Source organism: Schistocerca americana, chromosome 3, assembly GCF_021461395.2.
Source record: "Schistocerca americana isolate TAMUIC-IGC-003095 chromosome 3, iqSchAmer2.1, whole genome shotgun sequence".
Lineage (NCBI taxonomy): Eukaryota > Metazoa > Arthropoda > Insecta > Orthoptera > Acrididae > Schistocerca > Schistocerca americana.
The window spans coordinates 168740488-168761220 of record NC_060121.1 but is presented as its reverse complement, the minus strand read 5'-3'; the positions used below and the strand labels follow the sequence as shown (position 1 = coordinate 168761220).

Here is a 20733-nt window from a genome sequence, read left to right as displayed (position 1 = left end):
GCAAGTTGGCATACAATTGGAAACAGGGCCTCAAGGCCCAATTTTATAGCACCTTTTACGATCCACATCCATACGGGGAGAGAGAAGGCAAGCTTTCTTTGCTTTAGTTACATTTACCTCGACAGGTATCTGAGAGAGGTTAGTCAGACAGAAGTTCATCGCTTAGCATTTGTCTCTACTTCTCCCATACAGACGTTATACTCCATACCTACGTTATGTATGTTTCTACACGTAATGTGTGCTTCAGCAATCACGATCAATTAATTTACGCTCCGTGAGTCCATCTATTTGAACACTTACAGTCGTTCTTACCGATTTGCATAAAATATCAGTATAAGCTTTTCATACCCGGATTACAGTCATAAGTGTGATTACTCTCTGATAAACTTTCTGAAAACAACCTGTTGTTACCTCATATTTATGCACACCGTTTGTCTTCTGTCCGTCATGTATCTTTGTCGGGAGTTCATAGTTGCTTTCCTAAAGTGATTGTGATTGTAAGCGGATTGGGTGGTGAGTATAATCCGGCGCCAAGTAGATTAAGGAATATTTTTTATCACAAATCAGTTTCTTAACAAACAGTGATACGAGTTGTTACACATGAGTAGCTTTGTCCTGTAAACGGTAAATGATAGCAAATTTCATAGGTCCAGATATTAACAAGAAAGGAAGCTTTCCACAGCGGAGAAGCAAGGTACTTAGTAATGCACTGTGTTAGATGGCTGGGAACATACTATAGATTTGTGATATGCAACGCGTAGAACTTGTAATCAGTGGGATTAGATTAGTGATACAGTTTTAGAACACACAAAATATAGTGCCAACTGCAACCCTCTATGAGCTTCATGTAACGCTTAGTCCAGTCGTTGTAAGTACATGGAATGTGCATTGATAGTACAAGTTATTTTAAATGGACATCAGGAGCCGTTTACAACAGGAGGCACTGGATAATCCGGAAAGGCCTGTGCTCAACCATCGATACGCTAAACTCAGTGCATAAAGCGTTGCCTGCAAGCGTTACGCATGGATGTGATCGACTGCCCATTTATTAGCAACTACCTTGGCACTAACGATTCCCTTCTTTCCTTACAGCCGAATGATTTTTTGTCCGTCGCGCATTTTTAGAAGGTCGTGGAAGGCTGTCGCTCTCAGGTGACAGGGTTCTTTTCAATTGCAAAAACTAATTCCACGATACGATAAGTAATTCAATTTCTATAGTGAATAAGTTGGAGGAGACAGTACAACGATGGTACGTTCTGTCCCAACAAATGATGCGAAACTGTTACGCTTTCTTTCGGTGTACGACCCCAACGAATATCACTTCGCGTGTGATCCTAGAAATTATGAAATAGATAAGTGATCGTGTGATGTAGAGAAAATTTCGAGAAGGTTCAGCCATCGTCGTCACCTCAGAATGAGGCGAGAAGGCAGGGATTGGTAAGGGCATACTGGGGGCCTCTTCTAGTATTCTGATTTCTGACAGTATTTCAAGCATTAGGAAGGGTTTGTGTGTAATCTGATTAACTTTTTTCCACGCTGGGAGTTTGTACAATAATCAAGAAACTTGAAGGACACTCCATGTGGAATTTCCAACGGAAAATTTGACTTCGTTCTTTATAAATCATTGCTATTCTTTTAAGAAAATGAGAAATTATGAGTTGCTTTAAACGTGAATGAAGTAAGGAGTAAAATCAGAACCATGTTATCATTCATTAAGGAATATGAAGTAGAGATTAAATGTCTCGGTGACATCGTGGGGCATTAGAGACGGAGCAAAAGCGTAGTTGGACGAGGTTGTAAAAGGATACTAACCGCAAACAGTTTAAAAAAACAATCAGAAGACAAAGGTAACTTCAGAATGAGTTTGGATATAGAGGCACCTTCATAGGTGCCTATTTCTTTCTATTCAGGACATGTCCGCTTCACCCTGTCCTACCGTAAAATACAGTCGGATGAAGAGCCCATTGTACGTCATAGATGACAGGGACCGCTAATCCAAAGAAAAATTTAGCGTAAAGTTTGATGCGGCTTTGCTGAGATATGGGGAATTGCTCTTCTCTCAGCAGATGTTAGTAACGTTAGGGGTGAACAGTGACTCGACGAGAGACTGGAAAACTGAAACTCCTGAAGACTCAGGAACAAATAACACAAATTAAAGGATCAGATAAGGAAGTTAATAGAGCGAGAGAAGTGGAACTGGAAGTGACACACAAAATGATTTTAGATATGCGAAACATATCTAACGTTAAGGTAGATCCTATAGCACAGTAGTCGAACCAGCTACGCAGCGCACTGTAGTATTTCAGTGATATAAGGAGGATCATTAACGTCTGAATGGAATGAATAAAATATGCTAAGAATCACATTCAAGATAATCGGAAAAAAGCGAGTCTAGCTGCAGAGGAAATAAAGACAGTGATATGGGTGAAGGATGTAGAAGCACGCCTGCAGTAAAAGTAAAATAACAATTCTCCATTTAAGGCGAATGGACGATATTTAACTAATCAATGGTTATTCGGTCATGATTACAAGAGTGACAATTTTGGGGTTGAGCAGCGTTTGAGAGACATGATGAAAATAAGAATGTCACTTTGAAGCACATTGAAATATGCACTCAAAAGTTTTCGACTACGTGGATCAATGTGAGAATTACCAATGCTGGAGTTCAGTTTAAGGTCAACAACTCAATTTATTTATCGAACCACAGCAGCAAAAAATGGACTATACCGTCATTTCAACGAAAATAATAGACAAATCTGAGATGGACCCAGTGCAGTAGATAGTTGTCTACTTCAAATGGTTCAAATGGCTCTGAGCACTATGGGACTTAACATCTCACGTCATCAGTCCCCTGGAACTTAGAACTACTTAAACCTAACTAATCTAAGGACAGCACACACATCCATGCCCGAGGCAGGATTGGAACCTGCGACCGTAGTGATCGCGCGGTTCCAGACTGAAGCGCCTAGAACCGCTTGGCCACAGCGGCCGGTTTCTCTACTTCGTCACGAAAGTTAATGCAGGAGGATAGAGATGTCCAGAGAATCAGAAATATGACAACGAAGTCTGGCGACCTTTTGCTTTAGCAGCTATGGAACTACTTGAATGAAGGATAACGCAGCCTCTGGAGACAGGTTGTTCATACTTAATGTCGTTAAGCAAACAGGACCACAAAGTTGGCAAAAGGAAATGATAATATTGCTGTGGACAGGTGAATTTAGATCCTAATAATTGCAAAGCACCTTTGTTATGAATAACGTGGTTATGCATAGCTACTTCAGGCTGTCATTCGCCTTGGTTTGGAATTAAAGTTACTGAAAGTAGTGGCTTGTTGGCAGATGATAAATTTCTGATTGAAGTTAGTTGGAACTTGCCAATACGAAGAGTACAACGTTACGTGGAATATAACTGTGGGGGTACGCAAGAATGGAGGTGAATAGGGAATAGTGGAGAAAGAGAGGCTACGAGCACCACTTCCACCGCACCGAGAGAGACCTGTTCCTTCTGTGACGGGCGTACCGGAAACTGTGGAGACACAGGAGCGGCAGGGTCCAGCCCCTGCGTAATTCACTCTCATTAAAGCTGCACACCGTTTGAGCGCCACATTCGTGGGTGCGGATCTGATAAAGCGGACGCACTGGGGTGCCTCTGAACGCAGATCCTGCATTGTCTCTTAATTCTTGGAGAATAATTACCAGAAATGTGTTGGTCGTGTCGTGTGTATGACTCTTAGAGAAACAGCTTTAGAACTGTTGCCAGAATCTGGGTTCTGATAGAGCAACTAACGTGACCTACGCAGTTTAAAGGTTCCTGACAATGTGCTGAAAGATGGTCTAAACGAGATCTGGTATCCTTTTCCACCAACACGGCTTACATGCTTAAATATACCTTTGACTTGTGTGTGTGTGTGTGTGTATGTGTGTGTGTGTGTGTGTGAGAGAGAGAGAGAGAGAGAGAGAGAGAGAGAGAGAGAGAGAGAGAGAGAGAGAGAATTTGTTTCTAATATTTAACTTATAAAATGGTTCGAAGCCATCAAAAGTTTACAGGATCATAATACTCTGCCACACTGTTTTTGGATGGATTAAAATTTCCTATTATTTTACATCAACTGCTACAGTGTTTCAGCTATGGAGGCATTTTCAAATGAGGGTCTGAAACATTACTTCCTCCTCACAACCATTAAAGTGGCACCTGATCTGTCTATTCATCCCTCCTGTGGTCTTCCCGGCTCTCATTTCATTTAAGGTTTCTGTTTCAGTACTTGTTTCGTTGTTTCTCCATTGTGTCATCTTATCGATCTGTTCTACCGATTATAATCTCGTTTTAAGATTATTCTCATTTATTGTTGCTTCTCAGTTGCAAATGTTTGATTAGCTTAAAAATATGCAACCTGAGACGGAACAATAAATCAGAATTATCATAAATATCAATACAGTTGCCGAATATCTCAACGCGAATATGTCGGCTATAGTGGTATTCTCTTCTCTTTTCTACAACTCGGTATAATACATCAGACAGCAATCTTTTGAGTAATTGATTATTTTCATTTCAGCAGCACGTATACTCGTTTCTCGTTGCTTACATAATGACGACGACTCTAAAGCATGTTTAGAAAGAGGTTTAGCTATTCCTTTATAAAATGTATGTCTATCTATCGTTTACAATCATCTTCAGACTTGAGGCCCACGGTTAGCTTATCATATATAACGGACCACTGAGATAATATTGCTGCGGCTAATATTCTATGTCGAGAGATACAAAATTTTATTTTTTAGTTCTCTGAAATACATGTCACGTGAAACAAAGGTAAAACACAAATATAAAACAAACTTTTACGTTATTTTCGAAAGAATGTAAAGTGGACTTTCATAGTGCAATCTATCAAATGGACATAACTGAGCTGCAGTTAATTTTTCAACTCACGCGATGGAAAATACTTGTGGGTAGGCCTGGTGTGCAATAACATTAAACACAAATTAAGTGAAATTAATTAAGAACTTCAGTAAGAGAGAACGCTGTGCAACAAAACATATTATCACGAACTTAATGATACGATGCAAATATTTTCGTGGACAGAAGTGACACAACACACCCCTTAGAAGTGTAGGTGCGCACTGGACCGTATGGAGTTGGTTAAGTAAAGAAAGTTTACTATAATTTCATTTGAATTACAGACATAGCGTATCTTGTAGATCACGTTTAACTTTGTTCGGCTGGATACGAGCTGTTGCTGTGCGTAGTGCATGGAACCATTCTCACAATTACTTGTGGTTAATTTTATTGGATACGGGCTCAACACCTTATGATTTTTGCCGTTGTGTAACACAAGCATGCTCTTTTCATGGATTGTACTACCAAAGCCTTCTTTTAATCACTTCATCTATACTTGCTTGATAACTGTGTTTCAACTAAGTAACGCTTGATTTAACTTTTTGGAAGTCTTTTCTGAAAGTATTTGTGCGGAAGTGAAAAGTGGACCACAAGCAGGATAGGCTAGCGCGGAAAGACGCATCAAAGTAGTCTTTGCAAAAAAAAATAAAAAAAAAATCACAAAAACCGCAACAGGCGATATGCTTTTCATACAATAATTTGAAAATGGCTACAAAATCAAAACTGAGCAGTCATGAATGCAAAATAAAAGAGTATTTTAATTCATCCAGTGACAAACAGAGTGGTAGAATTTTATCATCAGGCTATATAATTTACAATAAGTTAAAGTCAATCTCTTTGTCTCCAACGTCTTCCCAACTCTGCGACTCCGATATTTCCACAAGCTCAGTTGGAAATTTGTAGGTGGTTGCTATTGTCACGTTTTCTATTTCAAAAACAATTGTGATCAAAGGATTACAGTGTTCTCCGAGTAGCTCGGAGACTTTCGACAAGCTGTTTCTCGCACCGGTTGATATTTTGTGGTTGAAGCTGACTGCTAGAAAGTCTCCAAGGTTTTGAAGTTCTTCCATAACTTTGGATATGTGCGATTGGCTAACTACATTTTCGTATACATTCTGCAAGTAACATTTCGGGATTTGTTATAAGCTTATCAAGTAGGTGGCGATCAATTAGGTAGCTGAATCGGCGTAAGTAATATCTTTATCTAAGAGCAAAGGTCTTTATGTAAAGAGTATGTAACACAGATCTATACCTTATTTCCACAGTTGTCGTTTGTACTGTGAAGCGTACGATGTTGATAACCATAGCAACAGCATCAAGTACTTCAGAAGTCGTGTGCTACACTTGAAAGTTTGCTAAGATAATACTTAAGAAACGGCTGTTCCTATGACACAGAAACATTTCTGCTTTTTGAGTATTTGCTAACTTCGAATGCATTGCGAGGAAAAACCAACTGCTTCGTAAGGCATTTCAAATGCACGTAGCTCTAGATGGGAAATGTGTGTATTGTTTTGTGGGTAGGATGGTGATACGCTGCTATATAAGCAAGCCTTGTTCCACTGCTGATTGAAAGCATAAAGCTTAAGAGTGTAATTATGAAGGCAATGAAAACGAAACGATGCATGTCATTTTTATGGTAAAGGGACCAAGTGCCTTGTTTATTGGATACTAAGACGACAGAAACGACGGAGACGCAAACTTAATAGAAAGTGGTCAATATTGTTTTAAGATCACTTTGTGTTTTACACAGTGTCTGTTAAACTATGTTCGACTATCTCAGGTAATTTGATTCTAATTAATTTCTACCGGAGTACCTTATCAACTACCTGGTTAGGCAACATATCATTATTTCCTTCCTTTTTTTGTTTTCGGGTGCAAAGTTACAAATATGTCGAAACAGAATTCCCTTCACTGTCCTGCTTGTTATATAATCGTTGGAACTTATACTACGATCAGCTCATTTCGGCTGTTTACCATTTTCAAATTTTTACTCCTATACTCGTAAATTTACACAGTTACCCTTTGAGAGTCTAAAAGATGTATATCTGTCATTTTAATATGTAACCGCTCTCGTAGTAAACACGAGCGACAACACCATTTCATATACGTTAACGCTTTGAAATAACATTACTGCCCTAGTGATACAAGTACGTAACAACTATAGTAGATAGCGCAGAAAGCTCCTCTACCCGGGTTGTTTTAACGCTCTTTGGTAATCATCCATGCAACGATAGGACGATAAACAACTATTTCGAACCAAAAATGAATAAAGTGTACTCAAATCAATGAGAAAAATTATTACACAACTGATACGAAAAACATTCTGGCTAAAGAGGATTAGGTAGTAAGGAAAACCTTATGTGTCTCGATACCGTGTACTGCTAAATATCTGTGACAGAATTTCTGGGATTTAAAGGAAAAAAAGTAGTTATTAGTTTCCGTACTGAACATATAGGGGACCGACTGACAAACCATGTAATCAACAAAGGAAAGCCCCTGTCAAGGTCTGGGAGCTACAAAATTAACTGTGACAGATGACAGATACTTTGTATAGGGCGGACAAGATGTAATTTCAATAGAAAATGGATGGAGCTGATATTTTGTCGGTATGTCTTTCAAAAGCTGCTTACTGTAAACTGGACAGTGTTGAATCAAGCCTGGTACTACAACGTGCTGTGGGATATATTACAACATTTTATGCTTACGTACGTATACTACTACGTTTGTAATGTTATTTTAAAGCGCTGACGCATATGAAATGTTGTTGTCGCTCATATTTACTGTGACACGCTTTACGTATTAAACTCACAGGATGTCTATTAAACTGACAGGATGGGAAATTAATTGTCTTACAGGAAGGTGCTTAGATGACAGAAACCGTCCAGCAGCGCAATACACATGCACTATTTAGGTAGAAATTGTAATAAGTACGGCGTTGTTCCAGAGCGGATCATATGACTGGTGCCAATGAAGAAATAAATGAAAATGAGAATTGTAAATTGCAGTCCATAACAAGACAGAACTGTCACTATTCAGCTTTTGTTCTAATCGGAAACAAGGTGCCTGTGTAACGGTTTATTAAGGATGGTGGGACCACTGCCTGAGATCACTTAGTAAACAACTTAGGACCACTGCCTGAGGTCACTTAGCAAACAGCTCAAGCTGACGGCACGCCTCTGGAGTGTGGTCACCATATACACGTGAATGTTACAGGAGCATCTGAAATTGTCCCTCCACACGGAAATTCACTAATAAGTACGATGAAACACACAGTTCTTTTCGTGTTGTCTAGCAACATATTTCGGACGAGACACTATACTTCCGTTGCTGTTAAGACAGTGTGATTGACTCGTTACTAAGCAAAATCCAGGCTCGGGAGCTGATAACATACAACCAGGACCTCGAATTTGAGAAAGCAATGATTACAGACACTGAACTCCAAGCTTAAACAGTCAGTATAGATATCGCATTAGAGAGAAAATAACTATAATATGAAATATTTGCAGTACGTCAGCTTGATTACACATTTGGAAAGTCTATTGTTTCCTCGACGGCGAGCTTATCAGGCTGGATAGCAGCTAGTGACAACAATTTCGTTCACTTTGGCACTACTGCTGAGTTTGGATGAATGATTGGCCGCCTAGTCGAATCCAGATGCTCGAATCGATAAGACGCAGCGAGGATAAAAGTCACAGTTTAATACTGGAAACGTAGCAATTATTCAAAAACAGTCTTAATCGCATTTATTATTATTATTATACAGCCAACCGGTTTCAACCCGACGTAGGGGTTATCTTCTGGGCGTTTACACCATTGGTCGACTGCTGGTGGTGTCACTCCTGTCAACATATCTGCAGGAAACTATCCTGGAGTGACACCACTAACAGTCGACCAATGGTGTAAACGCCCAGAAGATGACCCCTACATCGAGTTGAAACCGGTTGGCGGTATAATAATAATAAATGCGATTAAGAGTGTTTTTAAATAATTGATTAATCATAGTAATCGCTGCTTCATCTCCACAACCATGTTGTCCAAAAACCTATGAAACGTAGCAATCACAAGAGCAATAGCGGCCTATTGACAGCTTCCCATTAGCTCAAAAATAATATTTACGTTCAAGAGAAGGATCACTTGAGAGAGAAATAACACAGTACGAAATTTCTTCATTATGTCGACATGATTAGATATTTATAGATGAGTGTGCTCCCAGGACTGCGAGTTGTTCAGACTGTCTGGCAGTCCGTGGAAGTATCTGTCGATTAGAGTCTGTAGAGATGAAGCTACTTGTTGAAGTAAGTGTGACGACAGGAAGAGTTCGACGGCTGAGTGTGGATAGTGAAGAGGGAGGCGGAGGCCTCAGACGTGCGTGACGCGGTACGAGTCGAGCCGGCAGGTGCTGCCGGCGGCGCTGGCGACGGCGGGGGCGGCCAGGCCGGAGGCGGAGGCGGTGGCGGAGGCGGCGTCGGGGTCGGCGTGCGGCGGCGCGTCGAGCACCAGCGTCTGCAGGTCGGCAGCCGACTTGGCTTTCCGCGGGGGGCCCAGGTGTGGCGGCAGCATGTAGCCCGAGCCGCCCACGAACACAGAGTTCTGCCGCGGGCGCAGCAGCGGCCGAAGCGGCGGAGCGCCCGAACCTGCCTCGCCCAGGCAGTTCAGGTTGAACTTGGAGAACGAGCGGTGCTGTGGTAGCAAAGGGAAACAACACATAGTCAGGTGCGGGAGAAGAGGCGAGCCGTCCTGTGTGATGGTAGTGGACCATTACTGTACGCGATAGGAATGCAACTTATCCTCTAATACAGAAGTTTCTCTTGACTGGACATCCGCACCTGTAGTAAACACACTCTACGGAAAAAAAACAAAAAAAATCTACGAAAGGCGCATCAATCAGGAATTATCTGCATGGGTCGGAAATCGGTAGACGTGATGTACAGTCGTGGACAAAACAAGCGAGACCCCTCGCCTTTCCGTTATGCTGATCCGCACAGCTTTAAAGTCTGCTACACAGCATAACAGGCAAGGCGACGAAGTGCTGCCAACATACTACGCACAGGCGTGAAATTGACGAACTATCCGAAATTTGTCACACTGTTTTCAGTCATGTGTAAGACTATATTAATGCTGATTAGTGTGGTAACCACAACACCTAAATGTAAGATATAAATGAAAGAAGAAACGCTAATTAGTATGAACTGTACTAATGAAAATTAATTTCAGCTTATCGAGATAACATAACTGTTTTAGTATGACAAAGTACCCCAGATCGTTACGAATTAGCAAAATATTATGTCCATTCGGCAGCGAAACGAACTGCTTCAACCTGCAGACCAGTCATACTGGATTACCGTTCCTGACCTACCATGAAAGTGTTCAAATTTAGCAATGCGTGAAGATTCGTAACGAAATACAGTTAAAGATCATTCAGTGCCACACTTAAGTCAATTCAATTATTGACAGAAGCGGAAAGAGTAGGCAGTAATGAGTATGAACTTCTACAAGAGTTTCGTATCGACATCCACAGGGCGCAGGTACTGAATAAAGGTAGCAATAAAACGTATTGGGGGTGCGAGAATTTCTTAAAATGGTTTTACTGATAGTCTATCTGCCTCCATCGAGATTAGAACTGAAAACAAACCAGACCTCCCTTGCAGTAGCAAACACCTTTCACTATGCTAGCAGACAACCCACGCAAACAGCCCTCTATTATTACCCCAGACATGAACAAGCCGGCAATTTCGCAAAGAAAATGACAAAATGATCTGGATTATCTGTTGCATAATACTTTCTGGACTCAAAAACATTCCCGTCTCCAACCATCCTGGTTTAGGTTTTCCGTGATTTACACATCGAATAACTTATCTGAAACCTAAAGATCAAGCAGACACAGCAAACCCAGCTTAATATCGCCCCATAACATGCCTACCAACAATATACAAAATATTAATTTCAGTCATTACACAGAAATTAATGACACATACATCACAGAACAAAATTATACATGAAGAACAAAAAGTCTGTTGCAAAGGAGCACGAGGATGTAAAGAGCAACTCATAGCTGCAGAGGTGACATATCAAGCTAAAATTAAACCAAGGTCGTTTCAGGCAAATTCCGGGATGGTTCCTTTGAAAGGGCACGGCCGATTTCCTTCCCAATCCTTCCCTAACCGCCGGCCGCTGGTGGCCGAGCGGTTCTGGCGCTACAGTCTGGAACCGCGCGACCGCTACGGTCGCAGGTTCGAATCCTGCCTCGGGCATGGATGTGTGTGTTGTCCCTAGGTTAGTTAGGTTTAAGTAGTTCTAAGTTCTAGGGGACTTATGACCTCAGCAGTTGAGTCCCATAGTGCTCAGAGCCATTTGAACCTTCCCTAACCCGAGCTTGCGCCCCGTCTCTAATGACCTCGTTGTCGACGGGACGTTAAACACTAACCACCGCCACCACCACTAAAAACATGAATTGTCTACCTTTATGTCACCGCTTATGTGACAATTATTCGGATGTTTATCGAAATAACAAAAAAAATGGTTCAAATGGCTCTGAGCACTATGGGACGTAACGTCTGAGGTCATCAGTTCCCTAGAACTTAGAACTACTTAAACCTAACTAACCTAAGGTCGTCACACACATCCATGCCCGAGGCAGGATTCGAACCTGCGACCGTAGTGGTCACGCGGTTCCAGACTGAAGCGCCTAGAACCCCAAGGTCACACCGGCCGGCTAACAAAAAACTGTTACTAACGAGTACATTTAATAGGATAATTCTGCACCACTCAGGAAATAAACGGCGACGTACCTGTCAAACGTATTCTACAATGTTTCGAATTCTCCATTAGACGTGCCACAGCTTGGAAACGTTGATTAGCCGAAGTGTTCCTTAAGGTAGCTAGCAATGGGAATGCTCGCGGTGGCATTAACAATGGGATCTGAATTACCACGTGTATAGGCAAATGGATTTTATTTGCATTCCTGTAAACGTGATTTGGATCGAAAGGTAGCTACGATTAATATGCTGATGTATCGACTGCAACTAGAACATTTCGAATAAACAATAGGGGAAATTATTATGCGGCCCTCATCTTCAGTAACTGTGTTAGCTATTTTCGTTGTTAGGATTTCGTCACGTAAATCGGTAAAAATGGAACCCTACTAGTCTCACTTTCTTGACCGTCTCTCTGTCTACTTTCTCTGCCTCGTGATGACTGGGTGTTGTGTGCTGTCCTTAGGTTAGTTAGGTTTAAGTAGTTCTAAGTTCTAGGGGACTGATGACCATAGATGTTAAGTCCCCTAGTGCTCAGAGCCATTTGAACCATTTTTTTGGTCTGTCTACCCAACCCTTAAAACCCGTCTACCTCGAATACAGGTGGACATAATAAGCGGAAATGTATCGCACTTCCTACGGTATACGGTCCCCTGGTGGTGTAAAAGTGAACTATGTAACGCAATCTAAAGATACGCCCGTTTATGTAAAGAAAATTTACGGGGAAGGTTAAAAAATTGATATAACAACTATGCGACCAAACTGCTTAGGTCATCAGTCCCCTAGGCCTAGAACTACTTAAACCTACCTAACCTAACACACACCCATGCCCGGGGAAGGATTCGAACTGACGGCGCAAGGAGCCGCTCGGTCTGCCATACGACGCCGTTGAGCGCACGGCTAACCCGCGCCGGCAAGCTGTTAATATCATCTGGTGATACTAAAAAGTTATTCACTTCTGGTGAATGACTTTCTGCGCAGTTCATTTGAGAAAGAATAATTAAAATATATTTGATGTTACGGAAGAGGAAGGACGCCTAAGTCATTTCCCCTTGTCTTTATTCATGATGTTAGATTCACAATTTGAGCATACCTACTATTCATAACCACACTTTGGATCCAAGTCATAGACACAGATATGTGAATACAACACATTGGCTAATACTTGAGGTACTTCGTTTCCCACGAAGTGGTGGCAGACACGATGCTGTGGCGTCTTCGAAGCGCGAGTTTCTCTAGTGCTAGCTGTCTTAGCACATCCGCTGAGCGAACTTGCATAGTATGTTGGTAGCACTTCGTCGCCTTGCCTGTTATGCTGTGTAGCAGACTTCAAAGCTGTGCGGATCAGCATAACGAAAAGGCGAGGGGTCTCGCTCGTTTTGTCCACGACTGAACATGCAGAGAAAAATGATTACAGCTTCAGAAAAAATTTGATGATTCATTAAATGAGCCGTGCGTGGCTCGCGCTCGTGCCATGTCTTATTTTACATCCTGCTTTTTCGTGTTGCCGCCTGGTTATGTTAGTTTCAATTTCTGTTGTCAATGAGTTGCTGCTTTGTCTGCCTGTCGGCAGCGGTAGCAGCGTCTATCGATATAGCCCTCACGTGTTATCTTTGCTGCACTGCTATTACTTCCGATTTGTCTTCGTGATTGCACAGCCACCGCTGAGTGCCGTTCAAGTCTTTGTGCAAGTGTTTGTCAAACTGTGTGTGTCATTTCCACTGACAACTTGTTTTAAATGTTGACGGCATGCTGGCAGTGAGTCGGTCGGTTGGAGCGGATCAGCAAGCAAGTCTCCGCGCGGCGCAGTCTGCCGGGCCCGCTGGCGTTCTCTAAGCAGTGTCGGAGTGTATGGGGGCTGTTCCGAGTACTACGAGGCTCGTGGCTCACCGACCCAGGACATGAAAGTTGAGTGGTGATTAAATTACCGAAGCCACGTCTGTTCACGTTGTCCCATTCGTTGGTGGTTCGGCGTTGGCGGTATTTCTCGGAGCAACAGCGAGTGTTCGAGTTGGTGAAGAGTTAGCCGCCGCGTGGTGCACTTGAATTTCAAACCGACCAATAAAGTGCACCAGCGGAATTTTGTGCCGTTAGTGTTCCGGCACCTGCCCTGGTCGCTGAGTAACTGACGTAAATTCAGGCAGTGTCCTTTCCTCACCTGTTGTCGCTGTCCAACATGGTATGTAGTTTTTTGACAGCTTAATGTATGTTTGGTTGTGGGCAGCTATGACTGTAATGTTTTGGCTTTGGAATTCTCGTATACTGGTCGGTGGTTAGCAAGTCGTCTTGTCGGTGGGTCCCTGACTGTCTCTTGGTTGTGTTGCCGGCTGATCGAGTATAGTTGGGCCGACATCTTGTCTCACCTAAGCGAACATTAAGATTTCAAGGGCAGACTGAGCCCCTTGGAAACCTCTGAGCGTCGTTGGCTATATTGCCTTTCTTGTTGGCTTTTAACTGTATATTTTTAATGGCTCATAGCCGATGATTGGAATTTGTATGCTTGTAATTGTGTTTTTAAAATTAAAGGCCTCCAGTCGTTTTAAAAGTAAGTTTTTCTAAATTGGGCAAGTCTTACTTTGTCTGAAGATAAAGCTTGGGCCTTCTGAACGTTGAAAATTCATTGTATTGTTTTTAAAAGCATCGGCCTTCAGCCACTTTACGTTTTAAGGATCTTACATATCAAGTATTATCTTTTGGAAGATAAAGCTGTGAGCCTTCTGCCTGTTGAAAATTTATTGTAGTTGTGTTGTTCTTAAAATGATTGGCCTTCAGCCGCTTCAAAATTTTGGATTCTTACTTATCAAGTCCGACATCATTTGGGCTTAAATACTATTTAAGGTTGAAAGCTTTGGGCCTTCTGCCTTGGAAAATTGGTTGCAGTTTTTTTTAAAACAAAGGCCTTCAGCCGTTTGAAGTAAGGTTTCTTATTGGTCATAAAGCTTGGGCCTTCTGCCTATTGAAAGGTTACTGTAGTTACGTTGTTTTAAATTTATGGGCCTTCAGCCGCTTTTAAAATTGTAATCTATCTGATAAGTTAAGTCTTACATCGCTTGGCCTTAAACACTATTTAAGGTTAAAGCCTACAGCCTTCTGTCTAAAAATAATAATAATAATAATAATAATAATAATAATAATAATAATAACAATAATTATTACTATTGTTATAGCAGTTGTATTTAATTCATGGGCCTTCAGCCGTTTTAGAATGAAAGACGTTTTCTGTCGGTAGTGAAACTTAGAAGTTGCGCAGTAATGTTTGGACAACTAAATAAAGTGTTATGTTGGGAGTTTAGCTGACAGTCGCTCATTCTGGCCCCCTTCCACAATTCCTACTATTTGTCCTGTCTTGCGGGTTTAGCAGGGCGTTTCAGAGTTTCACAAATTGAAGAAATTGAAAACGAGTTGGTCCACGTTCGGCACCTATTCAAGCTGTTACTCGACTTGGACTGATTGATACACTTGTTGGATGCCCTCCTGAGGGATATCGTGGCAAATTCTGTCTAACTGGGGCTTTAAATCGTAAATTCTCGAAATACTGAGGACCCTGCCGAAAATACTCTAAACGTGCTGAATTGGGGAGAGACCCATCGGTCTTGCTGGTCAGTGTAGAACTTGGCAAGGTAGAGCCCGCCGTACGACCTGATAACCAGGAGTGGTGATCTGGGATGCCATTTCTTTTCATAGCAGGACCTCTTTGAGTGTCAGCCGCGGCAGTCTTCCAGCACAGCGGAACGTCAACGATATTCTACGCTCTGTTTTGTTGCCCTTCATGGCAAGTCACCGCGGGTTCACGTTTCAGCAAGATAATGCTCGCCCGCACACGAGGAGATTTTCTCGTGCTTGTCTTAGTGCTTGCCAAACCCTACCTTGTCCTGCAAGGTTCCCGGATCTCTTCGCTACTGAGAACGCTGACAGTATTATAGGCATGGTCCTCTACCCATATCCGGGTTTTGACAATCTAACATGCCAATTGGATAGAATTTGCACGATATCTCTGGCGAGGACATCCAGCACTCTGTCAGTCATGCCAAATAATTGCCAGAACAAGGGCCATAGGTGGCCAACGCCTTATTGACATGCTCAATTTTTTATGCTTCTTCTCTTGACTAAGTCATCTAATTAGTTGCCTTTCTGGATACGTGCACCGCATTTATCGATTTCCATCCTACTCGGATAATTCCCTTCGTGTTGCTGTTTTTCTTATCGTATGTTATTCATAATTTATAACATCTGCTGCAGTTGCAATAAATTTTTATTTTTCGGAAAAGGAAAACGCAGCACGATTTCAAGACCAGTCACATCTTCAGCTGTACTGAATATCCATACTTCTATAAGGTGACTTAAGCGGACATTGTATGCACCTGGTTGTGCTTTCCTCTTTTGGAAAATGATAATTTATTGGTACTGTAGGCGATGTTATCAGTCTTAAATATTGTCATATAGTATACAGTCGCTGATGCCAACAATGTCCCTTAGAAAGTACAGCAAACTCAGAGGCAAAACGCACCACTTTCGTGAGCACATCTCTGGAGTGCCTCAACCTGTCTCGAGAGGTGTATCAGGTGCATAAACACTTTGCCGATACCAATCAGCATGTTTTCCTCTCTTTAAGGTATTTCATTACGAGGGGTAGTCGTACAGTTTTCGTTATCACCTCAAAAAGTAAAGCTGAACAAGTATATCATTCACACCGAATTAGTACTGGTAGAAAGAAACATCACGGGTGTTCGTGAGCTGTCATCTACATCAAATTTAAACAAAATAGCCACATCGTTGACATACATATCATTCTTAAACATCCTTATGATACACTTGATGTTCTTACTATACGGGATGTTCAAAAAGTCTCTCCGCAGTGAGTCTTACGTACGTTGTAGAGAAACCTGACCACAGTACTTCGGTAGGGGCATCTCATGCTCGGCCCCTAGCTTCCGAGAAAATCGATGTTGAAGTTTTATGCGTACCTCATATATCTACATCGTTCGCGCTGGTCCGACAAAGTAAGCTCGGCGCATGGACTGTGGTTACGCCTGCCACGCTCACGATACGGGGTAGGTTCCGCCCCTGTATATTTTTCAAAAATTTCAACTTACACAATATGATTAGAAAGTATGTGTCTTCGAGAATTATTCAAAAATAACCGTTTCCGCTACAGTACTCTCATTAATAAATGAATCATCTTCAAATTTGTATTCCGGTTGGTTGGTTGATTTGGAGGAGGGGGCCAAACAGCGAGGTCAACGGTCCACCAGATAAGGGAAGGATAGAAAAAGGATTCGGCCATGCCCTTTCAAAGAAAACAGCTCGGCGTTTGGCTGAAGCGGAGACCTAAATCTGGATGGTCGGGCTTCAGCCATCGTCCTTCTGAATGCCGGCCCAGTGTGCCAACCACTGCGCCACCTACCTCGGTCTTGTATTCCGTTTCTTACAGAATAGATTACACTGTCGTCTTACTCGCTATTGTCTGGATCGCTCGCTGTGTTAGAACAGGAATCCGGGTGGTATTCGTCGCAAAAGCAACAAGAATACAAATTCGTAGTGCACGCCGCACATTTCATGAAAATTGTGGTCTTACACCCAAACCTCCAGATGTCAGACACTCAGATCGGTACCAAACGCCGCGTGGGATTAGCCGAGCGGTCTAAGGCACTGCAGTCAGGGCTGTGCGGCTGGTCACGGCGGAGGTTCGAGTCCTCCCTCGGGCATGGATGTGTGTGTTTGTCCTTAGGATAATTTAGGTTAAGTAGTGTGTAAGCTTAGGGACTGATGACCTTAGCAGGTAAGTCCCATAAGATTTCACACACATTTGAACATTTTGGTACCAAACGTTGTATGTCGGTAGAGTATCAAGCACTACACCGATCCGGTTCGTGTTATGTGCTGTCATCCAGTAGAAGATGCCTAGGCTGCAATTAAAAGTAACAGCAGAGCTACGGAGCACAGGAATAGATTATCTGTGAACAACTGTTCGTAGATTGCGCTTGGGTGAGTCGGTAGCTCGTGATGTCGTTGCACCGAAGGTCCAGCCTTCAAACCTCACTGATAACTACTTTTTTAAAATTGTTTACGCGTAAAACTGTTATATGTAATTTGTTTCAAGCACTTCTTCATATGGAACCATTATTGTGAAGCCTTTGTACTTGAATGAATTTCGCTGTATGTGTGTGTCTGTGCGTTTGGTCTCGCTTGTACTCCTTTCTGAACATTATGTACTTGTAACTGATCTTATTATTTTGTTTATTATTATTATTATTGTTATTATTATTATTATTACTTCTTTACTTTCTCAGATGTTAAGTCTGGTTAAAAATGGAAGGTGACGCGGACCTTGATGAAGCGTCACTTCCTTTTAACTGTACGGTATAAGTTATGGTGCATTTAGGAACTTTCGGGTAATTGAACATGTATCAATAATTACGGATTTCTGTAGTTGTACATATAAAAGTTTGGATGTAGCTGTATTGCATTGATGTACTGGTGGATATTGTGTGGTATGACTTCAGTAGTTGATAGTATAATTGGTATAATGTCCACTTTTTCCTGATGCCACATGTCCTTGACTTCCTCAGCCAGTTGGATGTATTTTTCAATTTTTTCTCCTGTTTTCTTCTGTATATTTGTTGTATTTGGTATGGATATTTCGATTAGTTGTGTTAATTTCTTCTTTTTATTGGTGAGTATGATGTCAGGTTTGTTATGTGGTGTTGTTTTATCTGTTATAATGGTTCTGTTCCAGTATAATTTGTATTCATCATTCTCCAGTACATTTTGTGGTGCATACTTGTATGTGGGAACGTGTTGTTTTATTAGTTTATGTTGTATGGCAAGTTGTTGATGTATTATTTTTGCTGCATTGTCATGTCTTCTGGGGTATTCTGTATTTGCTAGTATTGTACATCCGCTTGTGATGTGATCTACTGTTTCTATTTGTTATTTACAAAGTCTGCATTTATCTGTTGTGGTATTGGGATCTTTAATAATATGCTTACTGTAATTTCTGGTGTTTATTGTTTGATACTGTACTGCAATCATGAATCCTTCCGTCTTAGTGTATATATTCCCTTTTCTTAGCCATGTGTTGGATGCGTCTTGATCTATGTGTGGCTGTGTTAGATGATATGGGTGCTTGCCATGTAGTGTTTTCTTTTTCCAATTTACTTTCTTCGTATCTGTTGATGTTATGTGATCTAAAGGGTTGTAGAGGTGGTTATGAAATTGTAGTGGTGTTGCCGGTGTATTTATATGAGTGATTGCTTTGTGTATTTTGCTAGTTTCTGCTCGTTCTATAAAGAATTTTCTTAAATTGTCTGCCTGTCCATAATGTAGGTTTTTTAGGTCAATAAATCCCCTTCCTCCTTCCTTTCTTCTTAATGTGAATCTTTCTGTTGCTGAATGTATGTGATGTATTCTATATTTGTGGTATTGTGATCGTGTAAGTGTATTGAGTGCTTCTAGGTCTGTGTTACTCCATTTCACTACTCCAAATGAGTAGGTCAATATTGGCATGGCATAAGTATTTATTGCTTTTGCCTTGTTTCATGCTGTCAATTCTGTTTTCAGTATTTTTGTTAGTCTTTGTCTATATTTTTCTTTTAGTTCTTCCTTAATATTTGTATTATCTATTCCTATTTTTTGTCTGTATCGTAGATATTTATAGGCATCTGTTTTTTCCATCGCTTCTATGCAGTCGCTGTGGTTATCCAATATGTAATCTTCTTGTTTAGTGTGTTTTCCCTTGACTATGGCATTTTTCTTACATTTGTCTGTTCCAAAAGCCATATTTATATCATTACTGAATAGTTCTGTTATCTTTAGTAATTGGTTGAGTTGCTGATTTGTTGCTGCCAGTTCTGCTAGATCATCCATGTATAGCAAATGTGTGATTTTTTGTTGGTGTGTTTGAGTAATATTGTATCCATAATTTGTATTATTTTGCATGTTGGATAGTGGGTTCAGTGCAAGGCAGAACCAGAAAGGACTTAATGAGTCTCCTTGGCATATTCCACGCTTAATCTGTATTGGCTGTGATGTGATATTATTTGAATTTGTTTGGATGTTAAGTGTGGTTTTCCAATTTTTCATTACTGTGTTTAGGAACTGTATCAATTTAGGATCTACTTTGTATATTTCCAATATTTGTAGTAACCATGAGTGGGGTACACTATCAAAAGCTTTTTGGTAATCAATGTATGCGTAATGTAGCGACCTTGGTTTAGTTTTAGCTTGATATGTCACCTCTGCATCTATTATCAGTTGCTCTTTACATCCTCGTGCTCCTTTGCAACAGCCTTTTTGTTCTTCATTTATAATTTTGTTCTGTGATGTGTGTGTCATTAATTTCTGTGTAATGACTGAAATTAATATTTTGTATATTGTTGGTAGGCATGTTATGGGGCGATATTTAGCTGGGTTTGCTGTGTCTGCTTGATCTTTAGGTTTCAGATAAGTTATTCCATGTGTAAGTGTATCAGGGAATGTGTATGGGTCTGCAATGTAACTGTTAAATAATTTAGTTAGATGTGAATGTGTTGAGGTGAACTTCTTTAGCCAGAAATTTCCTATTTTATCTTTTCCAGGGGCTTTCCAATTGTGAGTAGAATTAATTGCTTGGGTGACTTCATGTTGCAAAATTATCACATCAGGCATTTGTGGTATCCCCTTGTATGTGTCTGTTTCTGCTTGTATCCACCGTGCATGCCTGTTATGCTGTACCGGGTTTGACCATATGTTGCTCCAGAAGTGTTCCATGTCTGTTATGTTTGGTGGATTGTCTATTTCAATGTGTGTATTATCTATTGTCTGGTAAAATTTCATTTGGTTTGTGTTGAATGTTTGGTTTTGTTTCCTTCTATTTTCATTTTTTTTTGTATCTTCTAAGTCGTTTGGCCAATGCTTGTAATTTCTGCTTCTTTTCGTCTATCTGCTCTATCGCTTCTTGTTGTGAGATTTTTCCTAACCTTTTTGGTTTTTTTTCTGATATTTCATTTCTTATAAATTGTGTTAGCTGTCTGATGTCTTTTCTCAGTTTTTCTATTCTGATCTGTAGCCTGTGTTGCCATGCTGGTTTTGTGGGTTTCTTCTGCGTCTTGGT

At 41.1% G+C, this 20733-nt stretch overlaps 1 protein-coding gene across 1 annotated transcript in view; it reads right to left on the bottom strand.

Moving 5' to 3' along the window:
- Window positions 1-9384: 9384 nt before the first annotated feature.
- LOC124605947 overlaps window positions 9385-20733 on the bottom strand; it is a gene marked incomplete at its 3' end in the record, with an annotated part of 49772 nt that continues 38423 nt past the window's right edge. Inside the window, exon 5 of the mRNA XM_047137907.1 lies at window positions 9385-9570. Coding sequence (XP_046993863.1) covers window positions 9385-9570 — 186 coding nt within the window. The remainder of the gene's footprint in view (window positions 9571-20733) is intronic.